The sequence below is a fragment of the Diabrotica virgifera genome, chromosome 1 (genome assembly GCF_917563875.1).
Source record: "Diabrotica virgifera virgifera chromosome 1, PGI_DIABVI_V3a".
NCBI lineage: Eukaryota > Metazoa > Arthropoda > Insecta > Coleoptera > Chrysomelidae > Diabrotica > Diabrotica virgifera.
In genome coordinates, this window is record NC_065443.1 from 228,341,593 (window position 1) to 228,361,482 (window position 19,890).

Here is a 19,890-nt window from a genome sequence, read left to right on the forward strand (position 1 = left end):
ACATCCCCTAGGACGTCCGATTAAGGTCCAATTTACGTCCGATTAAGTTACAATTTACGTCCGATTAAGGTTCAATTTAAGTCCCCTCGGACCTTAGATGGACGTCCAATGGACGTTCGGTAGCGCGACATTTGGACCAAAAAAGGACGTATAAAGGACGTTCCTTGGACGAAAACGGACGTCCAAGGGACGTCCTTAAAGTTCGTGAAGGACGTCCATTGGACGTCCTTGTGCTATTAGGGACAGAACACAAACAAACACGTTTAGCAAATATTCAGGTGAAAATATTAGTTAAAATTATTTAAAAAGACAGAATACCCTCGATTTCTAAAATTATTATCGACTTGTTGCCCTCGTGCCACTTTGACATAAATTAAAACTGTCAAAGTGTCACTCGGGAAACAAATCGAAAATTTTAGAGCTCTCGTGCAATTACATACTACTGATAATGTTTGTTTATTCCTTATTCTTATTGTCCTATTGTTTTTTAAGCCTATTTATCGCCTAGGGTTGTAATAAAATAAATGAACATAATATCTTTTTAACTTATATAATTCAGTTCAATGCCACATCAAAATAAAAATTAAATATTAATCATAATTCAAATGACTGCTAAATTAAACATAAATCCTAATATCCTTCATCGGAGTAAGTAATACTATAATCAGGATAAGCAGTTTTCAAAATATCCACAGTTAACTGATGATCAGCTTTTCCATAACCTTGAGAATACCCGTAAACCAATATCTTCTTATCCTCAGGGTCGTGCTGAATACGTCCTCCGCCCAACACCTTGGTTCTCCAATCTTGTATTACCTTACTCGATTTCAGTTTCTGCAGATCAGACGTCACTTGATCGTTAATATCGGCATGGAAAGGGCACTCAGCATAACCACGAACAATCAGCTTATCAACGAGTTTTCCATCGGAGGCAGCGCTGCTCAGTTTTATAAGGATGTACTTGAATACACCTGAAGCATCGATATCTACATCTTTGACTTGTGGAATTACTGCTGAAGCCATTCTTCTTAGAGGTGTGATAACTGTGAAATAAAGTTAAAGTAATGAGATATTCATAATTGAGTTGATATTAGTGACAGATTTGATTTATAGTCATAAATGCTTTTAAAAAATTAATATTTGGAAATAAAACACATTAAGAAATCGCATATGAATCAAAGTCAATATTTAAGATTTAAAAAATATACAGGGTGTCCCGAAAAGATTGGCCATAAATTATACCACAGATTCTGGGGTCAAAAACAGGTTGATTGAACATCACTTACCTATGTACAATAGTGCACACAAAAAAAGTTACAGCTCTTTGAAGTTAAAAAATGAAAATCAATTTTTTGTTCATATATCGAAAACTCTTAGATTTTTCATTGAAAATGGACATGCGGCATTCTTTAGCAGCAGCATCTTAAATAAAAATTAAAGTCAAATTTGTGTACCCCATAAAAAATTATGAGGGGTTTTGTTCCCTTACCCCCCCCCCCCCTCCAACTTTTGTGTACGTTCCAATTTAATTATTAGTGTGGCGCCATTAGTTAAACACACTGTTTTTAAAACATTTTTGCCTCTTAGGACTATTTCGATAAGCCAGTGTTTATCGAGATATTTTGAATATTTATCGAATCCACCACGTATTTGTGTCATTATTTGATATTGGGGAAGTGGGATTGGGTTCAGTAGGGAACGATTGTTCATTTAGGGAAGGATTTCTAGGAGGATTTTGACAATTATTTGGTGTGAGACCTTGTTGTTTGCATAGAAAACAAACCATTTTATCCGTAGAGAGAAATATTCTGTGAGAGTTGTTGCCAAAAGGGATTATTATTATTGAAGTTTGGAGCTCAAAGTTTTCTGTGGATGGAGTGACATATACTTGTCTTCTGAAACTCATAATATGAGTAAATATATCACCGGGGATTCCAGCTTTTAGATATGAGACTGGTGACGCGAGTTGTAGACCTAGATCCTTGAGATGTTTTTCTATGATGTCGTGTGGGATTGATGGACAAACGCTGGATATTATAAGCCTTTTAGCTGGGGTTACTAGTCTCCGTACTGGTAGTTCAACTGTATTTATTTTAATTGTAGGATGTTCAGTTATAATTTGATCGACGAGTTCAGAATTTGTGAGGTAGATACAGATTCTGTTATCGGAAATTCTTGAGGCAAAGCAGATGTTTTTCGGATTAACAATATTACCTATGGCCTTGACATAGTCGAGTAGTACTAAATTTGGTTCTGCATGAATTAAAATTGCTTCGGTCTTCTTGGGATATTTCGGGCGCGGCTTAGTCATAGTAGCAGTTGCATATGAACTAGTAAGATTACTGGAAGAATTGGGTTCAGACATGGTGTTGCTAACAGTGGGGGAACATTAATTTAAATTGTTACTCATGTAGTCAAAAGTAACTTGAATTTGTTTATATTAACGCTTTGGATGTCTGGAAATAAGTGATAACCTTGGATACATCACTGCAATACTGATTGCCTAATCGTTGGCGTCCGTTGGGACGGGATAGCAAGAGTGAAAAACTATTGACAGTTTGACACTGAATGTGTTTAAGTTGAAAGATTATTAAGTAAAAAATCTCTTACTGAACGAAGTTACGGCTTGTTCTTGATGATTTACACGTAACACAATTGTTATTAGTCACTATTTGAGCGAAAACTAATTTTAATAACTAGTATTTACAGTAATAATTACAAATTTCGGCACCAATTTACAGATCGATACATACACGTTCTGACGTTAGTTTGACAGGAAAAATGTATTTATAATTTACATTTTTAGGTATATTTTGAAAAAGAAGAATTTTGAAAACTCTCTTATCGAAAAATACTAAGAGGCAAAAAAATTCTAAAAACGTTGTGTTTAACTAAAGGTACTACAATATTGAATTAATTGGAACGTACACAAAAGTTTGGGGGGCTTAAGGGATCAAAACCCCCATAAAATTATTATGGGGTGGACAAATCTCACTATAATTTTGTTTTAAGATGATCCTGCCATAAGAATGATACATGTCCATTTTCAATAAAAAATCTTTAATAGTTTTCGATATATTGAAAAAAAATCGATTTTCATTTTGTAACTTCAAAGGGCTGTAACTTTTTTATGAGCACATTTGTACTAAGGTAAGTTAGGTTCAATCGAACTATTTTTGACTCCAGAATGTGTGGTATAATTTATGACCAATCTTTTCGGGACACCCGGTATATCAGAAATCTACTAAATAAATAATGCTGTTTTCCCTTTTTACATTTTGGCTTTTATTTTATGGGGACGATCCCTACGTTCATTAAATTCCATGTTAATATAAATGTATTCCACTAAATGATCATTAACGGTACGCTGTATCATATTTACGGGGGGATATACTTTGAAAATTCTGAAATTTTTGTTTTTTTTATTATTGAAATAAAAATTGACAATGAAAGTACACAACTTCAAGAATACTCGCTGAAAATTTCAGATTGATCGAAGCAAAATTACCGGAAATACAATATGTTGAATATCCCTACCTTCGACTCGCTTTGCAGCAGCTCTGCGCTAGCACGCTTGATCGTAGTGAGAAACGTTCAACAGCTATTGCCCTTTACTTTTGTAAATTACTCCTCTATTCAAAAACATATTCCGGTGTGCATCTCTTTACGATTTGACAGATAAAAAAGAAACTGAAAATAAAACTTGTCAAAACTTTAAACGCGTTTTATTTGAAATTTTGCATAGATTTTCTTTATACATTTCGTGAGGTAACAATGTCAAGATATTTTCTGTTGTATGCTTATTTTTTGTTTAAAAATAATAAATATGTTGATATTCGATATTTTGACTTCTGAGTGATACCAAAAACTCAAAAATCGTTAAATCTAAAAAATTGATAGCGTTACCTCTAGAAACTCATAAGCTAATAGCATCTTTTTGAATTTTTCGTTTCAATTCAATGACGAGTTCCGAGGTCCACTGGTAAAAAGGACCCCGCAACATTCCTTATGGGAAACTGGCGTCCTAGATTTCACGTATATAGAGGTAGCGAAAGACCTCCAACATAATGGACGGATGATATAATTAAAGTTACAACAAACTGGATTTATAAGGCACTAGATCGTGGGCATTGGAGACAACTGAGGGAGGCCTATGTTCAGTGGAAGACGCTACAGGATGTGATAATGACGCTGACTGGAGAAAGAATAATTTTAAATAAAGTAAGATGGGAAAGTATAAAGTAATGACAAACAAGAATAAAATACCGCTAAACGACGTAAAAATGAGTTCCAGTACACAATATTTCAGCTACAAAATATGAATATTGTGTGGAGCAAAAATGTATTTTCATCATTTTGATGAAAAATAAAGTTTTGTTTTATTTTGAAATATTTTTCCATAATATTTACTAAATTTAATACCGTTTGCATTTTGAAGCTCTTTTGTGGCGCGTTTTACTTCAAATTTAGCAAATATTATGGAAAATCTTTCAAAATAAAACAAAATTTTATTTTTCGTCAAAATGAAAATACATTTTTGCGCCACGTAATATTCATATCAGCTCTTTTGTAGCTGGAATATTGTGTGCGCCACTCATTTTTACGGCGTTTAGCGGTTTGTTATTCTTGTATCAGGATTTTTTCAAAGTTTTTTATAAATTAAATGTATGAACTTGAATGTAATGTTTCTCGATTTACACGTTAAGCGTTACAAATGGTCGCCTTATGAGAGGACAACTAAACTTGTTATAGGACAATCCGAGTTCATATCCCAGCCATCCCAATATTTTTTTGCAATATAATTTTTTGTGACCATCGAATGTATACTAGATTTTTTTTCTATTCGAAATAGATTGGAAAAAAAAATATTTGGATGAAGGAGAACTGAAGGTATTATAGGATTTAGTGGGCTTGAAAAACCGGTTTTCCCATAGGAAATAGATTTGATCATACTTATGAGGCCTATAACTTAAAAATTCGAATCTTCCCTGATATAAGGTATACACTGTTAGACGCGTCTAGAGTCCTCCTAGAAACGCTCAATTATTGGCGCAATTCGTAGGTTGAAATTTTGAGTAATTGTCGAAAAACCAAAATTCTCAAAGTTCAGTTTTTCGGCTATACTGAGTCGTGTGTATGTCTGATCCTGATCACTTGGGCACCATTTGAAAGCTTAACTCAACACTATTAATTTGGTGTATTTGCAGTTTTCCTGTCTCTCCTTGAACCTAAGATATATACTCGCAAAAAATATGCCGTTTTGTACCTACCCAGTCCTATATCTGGCTTATGGGTGGTCAAAAATCACAAACTACACCGGTTCTGAATCTGATCTGACCCCCTCTTGAAACATTGAAAAAAATTCAGATCGGTGTAACTTTTCCATATACTTACATACATACAAACATTTTGCCCTTTTTAAATAGAAATTGAGTCAAATTTCTGAGCTCTGTAACTTTTGAATGGTACAACCGGTTTTCAAATTAGACATGCGTTGAAAAGGTAACGATTAATACTATCAGAAGCCGTAGAGGTCGGACTTAAATTTTCGAAATTTTTGGGAGTTTTGGGGACGAGAACGAAAAACAGACCCCAAATGGAAAGGGCCGTAAAATCCACACCCTTGGACCAAAATGGATGGTCTACATATGAATGGGAGAGTCTTTTCCTAAACTTTAAGATATGGGATTGACCCATTTTAAAATTCAGGCAGATTTAGAAAATCGAAAATTTCGTGTATATATACTGTCGTAAGTAGGGGGGTTGTGCGCCACTGGCGAGAACTGCCGTTCTCTGGGATAAACAGTAAATATAGTTGGAAACTAAACCAATTAATAAATATAGTTTCTTACTGAAGAATTAGAAAATATATATAAAAAACATTACCTATAAAAGTAACCACATGTAACCTGTTTAAGTAGTATCACAAAGAAAAAAAAATGACTTAAAATCAGACAACAGCTTTATATTAAATGACTGAAAGTCGGAGAACAGCTCTATATCAAATGGAAATCAACCCCCTTATTAATGTTTCATGTATTAAATAGTTTCCTAATGCTAATTGAACCACTTTAGGTTGCATGACATATATGTATCAACACGAAATAATCAATAAAAAACAATTGGATGACATGGAATATATAATTTTTAGCATGTATACAATGTATAGGATGACTTATAGAATTTCTAACACACAATAATATTTTTAGTTTTCATTTAACAAGACTTGGAACTAATTAAAAAAAATGTATAACACAAGGATAATTATAGAGGAGTTATTTAATCGGAAAATAAATTGTATTTCTGTTGGATTATAAAATGCAGTTAACGCAATCTGTTGTGTATCTAGAATCTAGATCTAGATCAAAGATATATGTGGAACATACATACAGGGTTGTGAAAAAGTCTGGCAATTTCTCGGAAACCGCTGGAATGATTAGTATGGATTTTGGTGGGTGAGGGTCTTTAATGCGGCAAATATTATAGTGGTAATTACATTGTTGTCAAATCTTCCGTTTTTCTGGAAATCTAATGAACTTTCTGATTTCAAATGGAACACCCTGTATATTTTTTGCGTTTTGGAATTCCTAAGGGATACTGATTATTTTTCATATGATATTCCCTATACATAAATGCCATAATTTCGGAGTTATTACTACATTTATTAAAAACAAAATTTTAAACAATTTATAAAAATCAATTTTTTTGGCCCGGGTAGACACTATTTTAGATTCCTTGGATCATTGTGAATAAAAAAGGTCTTTTGTAATTTTCTTCTAAAGTTAATCGCTTCCGAGTTATAAACAATTTAAAAATGAAAAAAAAAATCGAAAAATGACGATCTTCTAGGTTCAAAAACACAAGTAAAATTTTTGAAATGACGAAGTGCATAAATTCAGTTACCGATAAGCAATTTGGCCTTGTTTCATTTTAAAATATTATTTTTTAGTTGTTAATGATCGCCCGTTCTCTCATATGCGCTTCATTAATAGTTAAAAAACAATATTTTAGAATAAAACATGCCAAGAATTCTTATAGGTATCTGATAGAAGAAGGTTTGATCTTGAAGTTAGGTACTTTGTAGTTTCAAAAATTGTTTTTTACTTGTGTTTTAGAACCTTGACAATCGTCATTTTTCGTTTTTTTTTTCAGTTTTAAATTGTTTTTAACTCGAAAACGATTAACTTTAGAGAAAAATGACAAAAGACTTTTTTTGTTCCCAATGATCCAAAAAACCTAAAATAATGTCTAACCGGGCCGAAAAAATTGATTTTTATAAATTGTTTAATTTTTTTTTAATAAATGTAGCAATAACTCCTAAATTATGGCATTTAGATGGGAAATAAGCCAAAATTTTACCAAAAAATGAATTTATTAACGTTTCGACGCCCAAGTCGGGTGTCGTTGTCAAAATACAAAATAATACTAAATAAACAAAAATGTTGTTGCTTAGTAAAAAATTCTTCTCATAATTTATTTAATCTGACTCATTTATATAGGCAATTCAGGCATGTATTATACATTTTAAAGTAGAAGACTTTAAAATGATATTGCCAATATTGATGAGTTGCGTTCCTGGGACGACTTTACTAAAAGATAGTTCATTCTATTACATGAAATCAACCCCAACTCAAGAATATCCGCCACAAAAAATCATAGCATGTGATCTGTCTTTAAAAAGACAACAAATGCAACGATGGCAGTATAATTCTCGCGCTAGAGATTCCATAGTAAATCACGAGGGAAAACCAGGAAAAAACCTCGTGATACTATCCCGACATTGTAAGTATTTGGGCTTACATTTAGTTTACTCTCAAAACTAATACCAAATTCTGACTTTAATGTATGTATGCTATTTTAAATTATAAATAATATTAATAATACATAGATATTACATAAATAAAACTAAAATATAAAATATGTACTAACTCGATATGTTAATGACTTACTAATCGTGGTATTTTCTTTCTATTGACTTCCTCTTTTAGTATGGGTAACCACATCCTACTGCATTCTACCGAGGAATTTGCGACACAATTGTTTTCATTTAGCATAATTAGAGCCGCTTCTTTGATTTTTCTCTTTTTACTATCCGTTTCTTTCAGGACTATACTTGAATCTCTCCACTGAACTCCATGTTCATTATCCCACGCATGTTGACATATTTGAGATCTATCAAATTCTCTATTTTTAATATAAGACTGATGTTCACTTATTCTAACGTCTAATGGTCTTGATGTTTCACCTAAATAAAATTGTTCGCATTCACACGGTATTTTATAAACACAATTCTTTCTTCTTTCTTGTTCATTGTTAGGTTTAGTTTTAGATAGAATAGATCTCAATGTGTTTGTTGTTTTGAATGTTGTTGAAATGTTGAATTTATTTCCTATTGTTTTACGCTTCTTGGATAGTCCTTTTATATATGGTATTGATATTTTCCTCGTATTATTTCTTGTGGATGTTATAGGATCCCGTTCTACGTTGTTCTGTTCCATTCGATCCAATCTTGACAATTCCTTATTTATAAACGATAAAGGATAATCATTTTTTAATAAAACAGATGTTAACAAATGTTTTTCTTCTGAAAATGAATTTTCGTTAGAACAAGTAATTTTGGCTCTATCATATAAGGATTTAATGATTCCTTTTTTAACGTTGATGTGATTTGATTTGTAATTGAGATATCTGTTGTGTGTGTTGGTTTTCTATACGCTTGAGTCTCATATCCAGTATCCTTCTTTGATACTAAAACATCGAGGAAAGGTAGAGTGTTATTACATTCCTTTTCCATTGTAAATTTTATTGTCTCTTCTTGATCGTTTATAATATTTAGGAATGTATCCAACAATTCTGATCTATGAGGCCATATTGAAAACACATCATCTACATATCTCCACCATACTGTGGGTTTTAAATTTTGTTTAGAAATGATATTAGTTTCGAAATCCTCCATAAATATATTAGCCAATAATGGAGATAAAGAACAGCCCATTGCTAGACCAAAATTTTGTTTATAGAATTCATTATTTAGTTGAAAATAGGTATTATTAGTACATAATGTCAATTTCATGTAATCGAATGAACTATCTTTTAGTAAAGTCGTCCCAGGAACGCAACTCATCAATATTGGCAGTATCATTTTAAAGTCTTCTACTTTAAAATGTATAATACATGCCTGAATTGCCTATATAAATGAGTCAGATTAAATAAATTATTAGAAGAATTTTTTACTAAGCAACAACATTTTTGTTTATTTAGTATTATTTTGTATTTTGACAACGACACCCGACAAGGGCGTCGAAACGTTAATAAATTCATTTTTTTGGTAAAATTGTTCCTTATTTAAATTGTTCCCATTTAAAATAGTTCATTATATAAATGCCACAAGAAAATAGCTTCAGAACAACATTATGGCATTTAGGTATAGAAAATATCATATAAAAAATAATCAGTATCCCTCAAGGATTCCAAAAATTAAAAAATATACAGGGTGTTCCATTTGAAATAAGAAAGTTCATTAGATTTCCAGAAAAACGGAAGATTTGACAACAATGCAATTACCACTATAATATTGGCCGCGTTAAAAAACCCTTACTCGCCAAAATCTATAAAAATCGTTCTAGCGGTTTCTGAGAAAACAATGTGTTGCTAGACTTTTTCGCAACCTGTATATGGTGTATTTTGTTTGATACATTTATTTTTATCTTGTATCCTTTAGTTCAAACTATAGCTACTACTCTTAATTAAATAAAAAATTAAGATTGGAATAAAAAGTTAAAAAGAAAAATGTTGAAATGATTCATCATCATTCTCTTTGCCTTATCCCTATGCGGGGTCGGCTTCCCTAATTGCATTTCTCCACACAATTCTATCTTGGGTCATATCAATGTTAATCCCCTTTACCAACATGTCCTGCCTTATCGTCTCCCCCCAGCTCTTCTTTGGTCTTCCTCTCCTACTCCTTCCAGGAATCTGCACTTCAGCTATTCTTCGTATTGGGTGGTTAACGTCTCGACGTTGAACATGACCAAACCATCTTAACCTATGCTCTCTCATTTTGGCATCAATTGGTGCCACACCTAGACTTCCCCTAATATACTCATTTCTAATTTTATCCTTCTTTGTCACTCCACTCATCCATCTAAGCATTCTCATTTCCGCCACATGCATTCGCTGTTCCTCTTTCTTTTTCACTGCCCAACATTCAGTTCCGTACATCATAGCTGGTCTTATGGCTGTTTTATAGAATTTTCCCTTCAGCTTCATTGGAATTTTTCTGTCACACAACACACCACTCGCTTCTTTCCACTTCACCCATCCAGCCCTAATTCTACTGCATGCATCTCCATCTATTTCTCCATTACTCTGTAATACCGATCCTAGGTACTTAAAACTATTGCTTTTTACAATCATTTCACCATCCAAAGATACCATTTTATTTGTAGTAGCTCCATCTTTAAATGAACATTCCAAATACTCTGTTTTTGTCCTACCAAGTTTTAAACCTTTTTCCTCCAGAGCTTGTTTCCACTGTTCCAGTTTTTGTTCTAAGTCTCTTTCACTATTTCCTACTAACACGACATCATCAGCATACATTAAGCACCATGGAATGTTACCCTGTATTTTCGCTGTTATCTGGTCCAAAACTAATGAGAATAAATACGGACTAAGCACAGAACCTTGATGCAATCCTACTTTCACATGAAATTTATCAGTCTCTCCCACACCTGTCCTAACACTAGTCGTTACTCCCTCATACATATCCCTCACAATCTTTACATATTCACCAGGGACTCCTTTCTTATTGAGTGCCCACCACAGAATCTCTCGAGGAACTCTATCATATGCTTTCTCAAGATCAATGAATACCATATGAGCGTTTGTTTCTTTACTCCTGTATTTTTCCATCAACTGCCTTATAATGAAAATTGCATCTGTTGTTGATCTACCCTGCATAAAGCCAAATTGATTCTCGGATATTTCGGTTTCTTCACGTATCCGTCTATCAATTACTCTTTCCCATATTTTCATGGTGTGGCTAAGCAGTTTTATAGCCCTGTAGTTTGTACATTGTTGTATATCTCCCTTGTTTTTGTAAACAGGTACCAGTATACTGCTTCTCCATTCGTCTGGCATTTGTCCAACTTCCATAATTCTATTAAATAGACCTGCTAGCCACCTTGTTCCTGTCTCTCCCAATGCTCTCCATACTTCCCCAGGAATATCATCTGGTCCTACCGCTTTTCCTTTCTTTATTTTTTGAAGCGCTTGAGCCACTTCCTCGTTGGTTATTTTGGTGACCATTGCTGCTACTGTCTCCGTTGACTCTACAGGCTGTCTGTCAAATTCTTCATTTAATAAGCTGTCAAAGTACTTTCTCCATCTCTTTTTGACATCCCTTTCGTGAACTAGTATTTTATTATTTTCATCTCGGATACATCTAATCTGATTAAAATCTTTTGCTTTCTTTGCTCTCTGTTTGGCTATTTTATATATCTTCGTTTCGCCTTCCCTGGTATCAAGTTGATCGTATAGGTTTGAATACGCTTCTGCTTTAGCTTTTGCTACTGCTACTTTCGCTTTCTTTTTGGCGACCATATAGTTTTGAAGATCTATGTCCGATCTGGTTTCTTGCCACTTTTTATATAATTTTCTCTTCTCTTTTATGTTTCCTTGTACTTCATTTGACCACCACCAAGTCTCTTTATCTTCAAACTTCTTTCCTGACGTTTTCCCAAGTATTTCAATAGCCGTCTCTCTAATAATATTGGCCATTTTTCTCCAAATTGTGTTAGGGCTTCCTTTCATGTTCCAACATATTTTTTCTACTATTCTTTCCCTGAATAGACCTTCCTTCTCATCTTTTAGCATCCACCACTTGATTTTTTGTGGTCCTCTCCGATATTTTTGTTTAGTTTCGCTTTTTACTTCGATGTCCAGAACAAGCAGCTTATGTTGTTGGCTTACTGTCTCACTAACTATTACCTTGCAGTCCTTGCATTCACGTATGTCTTCTTTCCTTATCATGAAGTAGTCTATTTGGGATTGATGTTGTCCACTTTTGTAGGTAATAAGTTGAGTTTCTCTCTTTTTAAAGAATGTGTTAACAATCGCCATATCCAATGCTGTTGCTAATTCTAGCATGTCATCTCCAGCTTCATTTCTAGTTCCAAAGCCTAATCCCCCATGTATTGTTTCATATCCTGTCTTGGCTTGGCCCACATGTGCATTGAAATCACCTCCTATTATAACTTTCTCCTCCGCTGGAATATCACTCAGTATGTCGCCCAATTGATCATAGAAAGCTCTTCTTTCATTCTCACCCAGACCTGTTTGAGGAGCATACACACACACAACATTCAATACCTCTTTATCAATTACAAATTTCACTGACATCATTCTATCACTCGTTCTTACAACATCTACTACGTTATCTTTCATTTCACTATCAGCAATTATACCAACTCCATTTCTAGTGTTACTACTCCCTACATACCACAATTTATATCCATCACCTAGTTCTTTCGCCCTTTGTCCTTTCCACCTAGTTTCTTGAATACAAGCAATTTGAACTCTTCTTCGTTTGAGCGCATCCACTAACTCCAGACTCTTACCTGTAAGACTACCAAGATTCCAAGACCCTATCCTGATTTTTCTAACCTGCAATGGTGTTCCCCCTGAGATAGTCCTCACCCGGAGATCCGAATGGAGGCTCATTTTATTTCCGGAACATTTTACCTCAGGAGATGCCATCATTTCAGTATAAGTTTTTATTTCGTTTGGAGAAGGTCTTTTCATTATTATGGCCTGAAAAGATTTTTGGATATTTGATGCCTGAATGCCTTTTCTATCAGCACAAAAATGTTGAAATGATTACCGTTCACAAACGACTAAGCCGGACAAGAAAAAATTTTGACTTAGTAGACTAGCAGTGGCCCGAATGGCAACAGCTAAATTAATTAAAATGTGGAAAGATCGAACAGCAACAAGGAATACTAAGCTCTAGTTGGTCAATGCCTTTATTTTTTCCATTGCTACATACGCAGCTGAAAAATGGACTCTGTCAGTCTGTCCTGGACAGAGCACAGAACTAACCTGTCAATTCTGGAAGAGCTTCATATACGACAGGGTATTAAAGAAAGTAAACTGATCATACCTAAACTACTATTGGTATAGTAGAAGGAGAAATAGATGACTGAAGACCAAAAGGAGGATGTCCAACACGATGGGCACACCAAATGAATACTCTGGTGGCATGAATCTGTCAGTCTGGCACAGGATAGGAAGCAAATAATAATTAGAATGTCACCACGCCTTGACAAGGGCTCAAGGAATGAGGAGGGTAGAATATATTATATCTATGTATGTACATTAGTCCGTTCTTTAACAGTAAAATATTGCAAAACCTCTAAATTTTAAAGAACCGCTTGGATTGACATGAAATTTGGCATACACATAGCTAACAAGTCAAACAAAAAAAGAGATATTGTGCCGATATGTGCTTTTGCCCTGGGGGTGGTTTTCACCCCCTCTTGGGGGTGAAAAAATGTTCGTCCAAAGAAAGTCAGGAAATGGATAAACAAGCTAATTTTCAGCAACTTTTGTTCTATAGAATTTTTTCACTAAGTCAATACTTTTCGACTTATTTGGCAGTGAATATGTACATTTTTTCAACAAAATAACCACGCTTTTAGACGGTTTTTCGCAAAGAACTCAATTAGTAAGTATTTTGTCGAAAAAATATTCGTAGCAAAAATATAGCCTGTAAAAAATTTTAAAAAATGGTGTATAAATCACGTCTCTACACCTAGTAGAAGCAGAGTTATAGCTAATGAAAAATAGGTTCATATTCGTCAAATTCCAGATGAAATACTTTAACGTGAAATAACTAAAAATGAAGCACATTTCGGGGAAAACTCATTACAACTTATTTAAAGTGTTTAAAAAAAGCTTCATTTTTGTTTTTAAAAAAAAATTTCTAGCATCAAAATTAAACAAGTTACGCTCAAAATAAAGTTAGTCCCTTTGGGTTTTGGTAAAAAAATCGAGAAAATCACCCCCTAATTAGTATCTTAAATGAACTTAATCGTTACCACTTCACAAGTTTCTTGACTCGTGTATATATTGTTTATATGATCTGTAAGTTTCATCGGTTCAAAGTCCTTATTATTGAAAGGGCTGTAGTTAAAAGGGGTTGAACGAGTCACTGATCACGAATGTATGCAAATTTAGAAACACCAAATCTTAATTAATTTTGGTCTAACAGTAAAACAAAAAAATACATGATATTCTGAAAAGCAAATCTGACTTTTTTTGTTTTTCGAGATGATTTTTGGTATCTCTAACAATTTTTAAGTTATTTTGAAAAAAAAAAGCATATTTTTCAAAATTTAAATTTTAAAAAATTTTACTTTGAAACCAAATTTTTTCAAAAGTAAGCTTTTTGAATCGATGAAACTTACAGATCATATAAACACAACATAAGTAAAATCATTTGTGGAGCGGTAACGATTAATTTTATTTAAGTTGCTAATTAGGGGGTGGTCTTCCCGATTTTTTTTTGCAAAAACAACAGGGACCAACTTTATTTTGAGCGTAACTTGCTTAAATTTAATGCTAGAAACTTTTTTTAAAAACAGAAATAAAGCTTTTTTTAAACACTTTAAAAAAGTTATAATGGGTTTTCCCCAAAAAGTGCTTAATTTTTTGGATATTTCACGTCGAAATATTCTATTTGAAATTTGGTGAATATTAATCTATTTTTCATTGGCTATAACTCTGGTTCTGCGAGATCCAGAGACCTAACGCGTACACCATTTTTCTTTACTTTTTTATAGGCTATATTTTGCTAAGAACGTTTTTTTCGACAAAATACTTACTTTTTTGAGTTATTTGCGAAAAACCGTCTAAAAATGTGGTTATTTTGTTGAAAAATGAACATATTCACTCGCAAATAACTCAAAAAGTGTCGACTTGGCGAAAAAGCTCTATAGAACAAAAGTTACTTAAAATTAGTCAGTTTACCCATTTCCGGACTTATTTTGGACATATATTTTTTCACCCCCAAAAGGGGGTGAAAGTCACCCCCAGGGCAAAAGCACACATCGGCACCATATCACTTTTTTTCTTTGACATGTAAGCTATACGTATGCCAAATTTCATGTCAATCCAAGCGGTTCTTTAAAATTTAGAGCAAAAACCGTGAAAGAATGGACTACATGTATATAATATGAAAAATGGGTTAACGTAAAGACAAAAAAAGACTAGACACGCAAGAGAAAAGGTAACATTACATTTTCCATAAGATGTATGTGATGTGATGTGATCTTTTAAAGGAAAATTTAAATGTGTTTTATAGTGAAAGAATGTATGTATGACATATTTGTTTTGCTAATAAATTGATAAATAGCATTAACTTATAAATCAAATCTGTTCATACAATATTAATAAAAGTAATACTTATCAGAGACTATGGACTATGTGCACTTTTACACTGAACACTTCAAACAGATTCCCAGAGTAAGGTGTTCCCCTATTAATAATTCAGTACGTAAAATAATTTTCACATTGCACTTATCACACACGTATTATAATGCTTAATAAGTTGTAATGAAAAAAATGTAAAAACTATCAAGTATGTTATGTTTATTTTCACCTTCAACAATAGCAAAGCTTTTAATTTCTCTTGCAAATGGGTGCAAAATGGGTAATCACATTTAGTGATGTGATTCTGTGTCAAACACATCAAATAAAAATGTATTTTAAAATTGTGGTTTATTCTCAAAATCATTTTAAAATAACTATAAAAGCACTACCAGCGTTTAAACTGAACTAAAAACAGAAAAATGTGACATAAAAAATTTGTTTTAACCAAACTAAGGGTTAACTACTTAAACCTTACAATTACCAGATCAAAAGCTTGTGTTGGTTCTGTTATGTGGATGACACTTTTGTGATCTGGACCACAGGGAAGTTGAATTTATACATTTTTTTTTGCTGTCAACTAAAAGTGGAGACAAGATATGTGCGTTTCTAGGAACACTTTGTTATGCCATAATGTCCACGAACATGTTACTTAAAAGTAACAAAAACAGAGTATTTATTAGAATATGGATTTTAAGATGGAGTTACCACTATGAAATAAAATGATAGCTTTGGATCAGGTATGCTGAAGACACAATAACCAAAGCTGATAATATAGAAAATTTGGAAAGAATAACGAATAAAACACAAAAGTGTAGTGCAGAATACAGACTCTCCCTAAACATAAAAAGCCCAGTTCACGAAAATTATTAAGAACAACAATACTAAAAAATACCTAATAATAGTAGACAACTAAGCCTATACTAAGTTCACAATCAAGATGTAGTAGAAATAAACAGACCAAGACACCTTAAATTTTACTAGGAGCACTCCCGGATCATAATTTACAATGTATAAACATTGTAAATCATAATTTGGGATTTACAATGTACATACATTGTAAATTATGATTCAGGAGTGCTCCTAGCAACATTTAACGTGTCTTAGTTCGTTTATTTCTAGTGCATCTTAATTGTGGCTGTAGTATAGTTTTTAAACTAGGAGAAGTAATTCAAATTTACAGCACTGTAATGCTTGTTTGTAATTGGTCCAAACTCAGGCAAGTTTTTACTCCACTAATGAAATTTTGACACTATTGACATTTATGAAATTTTGACACTACTGGCATTTAAAATTTATAGGGTAAATAAGTTATATCTGCGATTTTTTATGTTTACTGTGTTATTCCTTTAAGGTACTAGTACACTTTAGAAGACCAAAAATAAGCATTTTTTCAAGATTTTTTTTCTCAGAACCTTTATTAAAAATGAACATAAAACTTTTTACATATTAATACCCATTTTGTAAAGAATAAAAAAAATATATCTTTTTTTATTTGTGTACTTACACTAATATTATAGAGGGCGCCAAAGTCGAGGCCTCGAAAAAAAGTAGCTCCGATGGCGGACAGTTAATCTCAGGATTGGGATCTCTGAAAGAAAAAAATCGTACGGCATTTGAAAAAGGAAGGATTCTTACATAATTTACCACCGTTAGTGAAGAATTCCTCAAAAGAAAGATTTTACGGAAATTTGAAAAAAATTTGTGAAAAAATCGCCCGTTTTTGTTCAGTTTTTCACGGATAAAAAATATTTATCTTTTATTTTTTGGTTAAATTGTGGTAAATTGTCACGTAAGAAACCTTCCTTTTTCAAATGCCGTACGATTTTTTTGTTTCGGATATCCCAATCCTGAGATTAACTGTCCGCCATCATTTTTCGAGGCCTCGACTTTTGCGCCCTCTACAATATTAGTGTACGTGCATAAATAAAAAAAGATATATTTTTTGTACTCTCTAAGAGTTAGCGATTAATACGTAAAAAGTTTTATGTTCATGTGTAATAAAGTTTCCGAGAAAAAAAATCTTGAAAAAAATGATTATTTTTGGTCCTGTAAAGTGTACTAGTACCTTAATATTTAGTTTTTTCATCTGCATTTATATAAAAAAGTTATTTTTTAGAAGTCTTTAGCGACATATAATATAATAATAATGGAATACCTTCGAAGGCTGACATAATCAACCAAAAAAGAAAATGAATCTGATGATTTTTCTAGTGACATTATTGGGTGTGAATCTGCCTTTTGAGTTTACTCCTCCTAGTGTAAAAATAGGGTACAGTAGATTAAACGAGTAAACAAGTACCTGTACTTAGCAATACTAATTACAATTACAATTGAGAAAACTTGTGACAACTTTATAAAAATGGAAAAGTTCTTTGTATACTGAATTCGCTCTACCGAGATTCAATTTGACACATTCGGAATAGGAAACATACAACACAAAAATTCCTACCTCACACTATTAACCGCTAAAATCAACTTAATCTTTCAATAAAAAAAGAAGAATTATTAGAAATAGTGGGAGTGTCTACTAATCTCATAAAATTTTGTGAAGTTTATTTCTACAAAATATTTTTATTTTGTACAATAAATAATTTTCTCATTTGTTATCAATACATTATAATGGTGTAAATAAATAATTATTGATTAGCGTAAGGTTTGTTATTTTTATGTCTGTTTACTAATAATAATATTGGCTATGAGCAGGTGCGTTGGTTGTGTAGTAATTTACAGTCACTTCTGACAACTGAATTTCCCAAAAAAGAAATTACTAACGTCAGTGTCAAAGTGAATCTCGATAGAGCGAATTCAGTATAGCAAAAGTTTGACATAAGCCTTAAAAATCCTAAAAAGCCTACACTATGAAGTTTCATCTTGGATGTTGAATGAAGAGATGATCAACAGACTTACTTCTTTAACCCTTTCACTGCTGATGACATATGGGTGATAAACGTGACCTGGGTGCTAACTCAATTTTTTGCTGTGAACAAATTAATGTTGTGCATATGACGCCTGAAGCTATCATGTGTACCTGACAGTAGTAATCGTATAACATTTTTAGGTGTCATCAGCATTCAAAGGTTAAGATATGAATATAGACAAGGTTTCTGCATTAATGGTCTCATTTTCATAGTAACCAATTAAAACTAGTACATTTTGATAAAAATTTGCTTAGATAGTAGCAATTTGAAAACAATTATCGGACACTTCATACTCTATAAATAAATAAATAAAATAAACGAATATTAAAGTTAATATTGAAGTTGATTTACTGAAAATTTGTTTTGCAATAGGTATGAAGATTACCATGTTATAACCTATTATAAATTGTTTTTTTAACATTTGCTTGTTTGAATGTAAGTTCACTTAACTGTTTTGCCTTATTATAATGAACTATTGTGATTTCTTCCTGTTGACAAAATTTGAACCCACTTGCAATATGAAACTGGACTACTAAGAAAGAGTGCATAAAATAAATTCTACATAAAGTCTCTACTGAAAAAATTGCACAACACGACATATACCTTGTTACCTTTTAACATTCCCAATGTAATTTTCCCATGATCATTTTTCTTAATCATTTTAGCAACGGTTAGAAGAGTTACTAGATTACAAAGGTTATGGGACAATCACAGATAGTGTTAGACATTTAGTTCTGTAATGAGGGGTGCTAGCGATAGAATAAGGTATTAATTAAACATGGAAATATCGAATTATAGGAATCACCTTACTTTTGTTGAGATCCATTGTTCAACAGTCCATAATCATCTATTGATTAGTTGCAATTTATTGAACTACTCATGTGTTAGATTGTCTATCACGCAATCAACGTTAATGTTTACTAAAACGGTACAAAATTCACTTGCCTCTAATTAACTTCGCAATTTTGCTTAATTACTTGTTTAAGTTTATCGTATTTTTTTATACCGGACCAGCTGTCAAAGGTGAAATGCTGAAATGTTATGTCAGTGTCAGTCTGTCAGTTGTCTAAAAATTTTACATTCTTCTGGGTTTTCGAGCCTTTTACTATGTGGTTACGCAGCAACTTGTTATCGAAATCTTAGACAAGGAAAAAGAGAGGACGGGTAACACTCATTTAACACACACGTTCCAAAAATGAAGCCTGGGCCCGGATTACGTACACTCGATACGCATCGTATCCGCCATGTTTTCCCATAAGGCGCTACAGTAAAACATGGCGGATACGATGCGTATCGAGTGTACACTTCGCGTCATATAAAACTGGTACACTTTTTTTTTCCAATGTAAACCTGTGTTCAGACTTGTAACGGGTAGTTCTTTTAAGGACGACAGACTCAGTAAAACACAATTTAAAAATAAAGCAAATATATTAAAGGTAATTATATACAGTTTAAAACAAATAAAATAAAATATAATTCCATCTTCTGCAAAGGAAAAACAATATTAAACTTTATTATAGCCATCCGATCATAGTAGCGACTT

The 19,890-nt window shown here is 32.8% G+C and overlaps 3 protein-coding genes across 6 annotated transcripts in view; 1 reads left to right on the forward strand and 2 right to left on the reverse strand.

Annotated features, from left to right (window-relative positions):
- The window catches only part of LOC126879052 (testis-expressed protein 2), a 201,675-nt gene extending 182,312 nt beyond the window's left edge, over positions 1–19,363 (reverse strand). Inside the window, exons 1-2 of one of the 3 annotated variants that reach the window (XM_050641938.1) lie at positions 19,158–19,303; positions 18,959–19,096 (exon numbers count right to left, since the gene is read on the reverse strand). In XM_050641938.1, coding sequence (XP_050497895.1) covers positions 18,959–19,007 — 49 coding nt within the window. In that variant the 5' untranslated portion in view covers positions 19,008–19,096; positions 19,158–19,303. Of the gene's footprint in view, positions 1–18,958; positions 19,097–19,152 lie in introns of all 3 variants that reach the window. The other 2 variants (XM_050641946.1, XM_050641940.1) reach the window with 2 other exon arrangements.
- LOC126879056 (uncharacterized) overlaps positions 1–19,890 on the forward strand; it is a 148,371-nt gene that overhangs the window by 68,688 nt on the left and 59,793 nt on the right. The window lies entirely within an intron of this gene.
- LOC126879057 (14 kDa phosphohistidine phosphatase-like) lies at positions 537–19,433 on the reverse strand. 2 transcript variants are annotated; one of them, XM_050641951.1, is made up of 2 exons: positions 19,293–19,433; positions 537–1,043 (listed from the first exon to the last, which is right to left on the reverse strand). In XM_050641951.1, the coding sequence occupies exon 2, from the start codon at positions 1,021–1,023 to the stop codon at positions 631–633; it is 393 nt and encodes a 130-aa protein (XP_050497908.1). In that variant the 5' UTR covers positions 1,024–1,043; positions 19,293–19,433; the 3' UTR covers positions 537–630. The 2 variants fall into 2 exon arrangements, with proteins under 2 accessions (XP_050497908.1, XP_050497909.1); XM_050641952.1 differs by lacking the exon at positions 19,293–19,433 and adding an exon at positions 3,538–3,690.

What these genes read in the sequence shown, in the direction of transcription:
- LOC126879057 (XM_050641951.1), bottom strand. Translation starts at nt 1,023, where the DNA reads ATGGCTTCAGCAGTAATTCCACAAGTCAAAGATGTAGATATCGATGCT.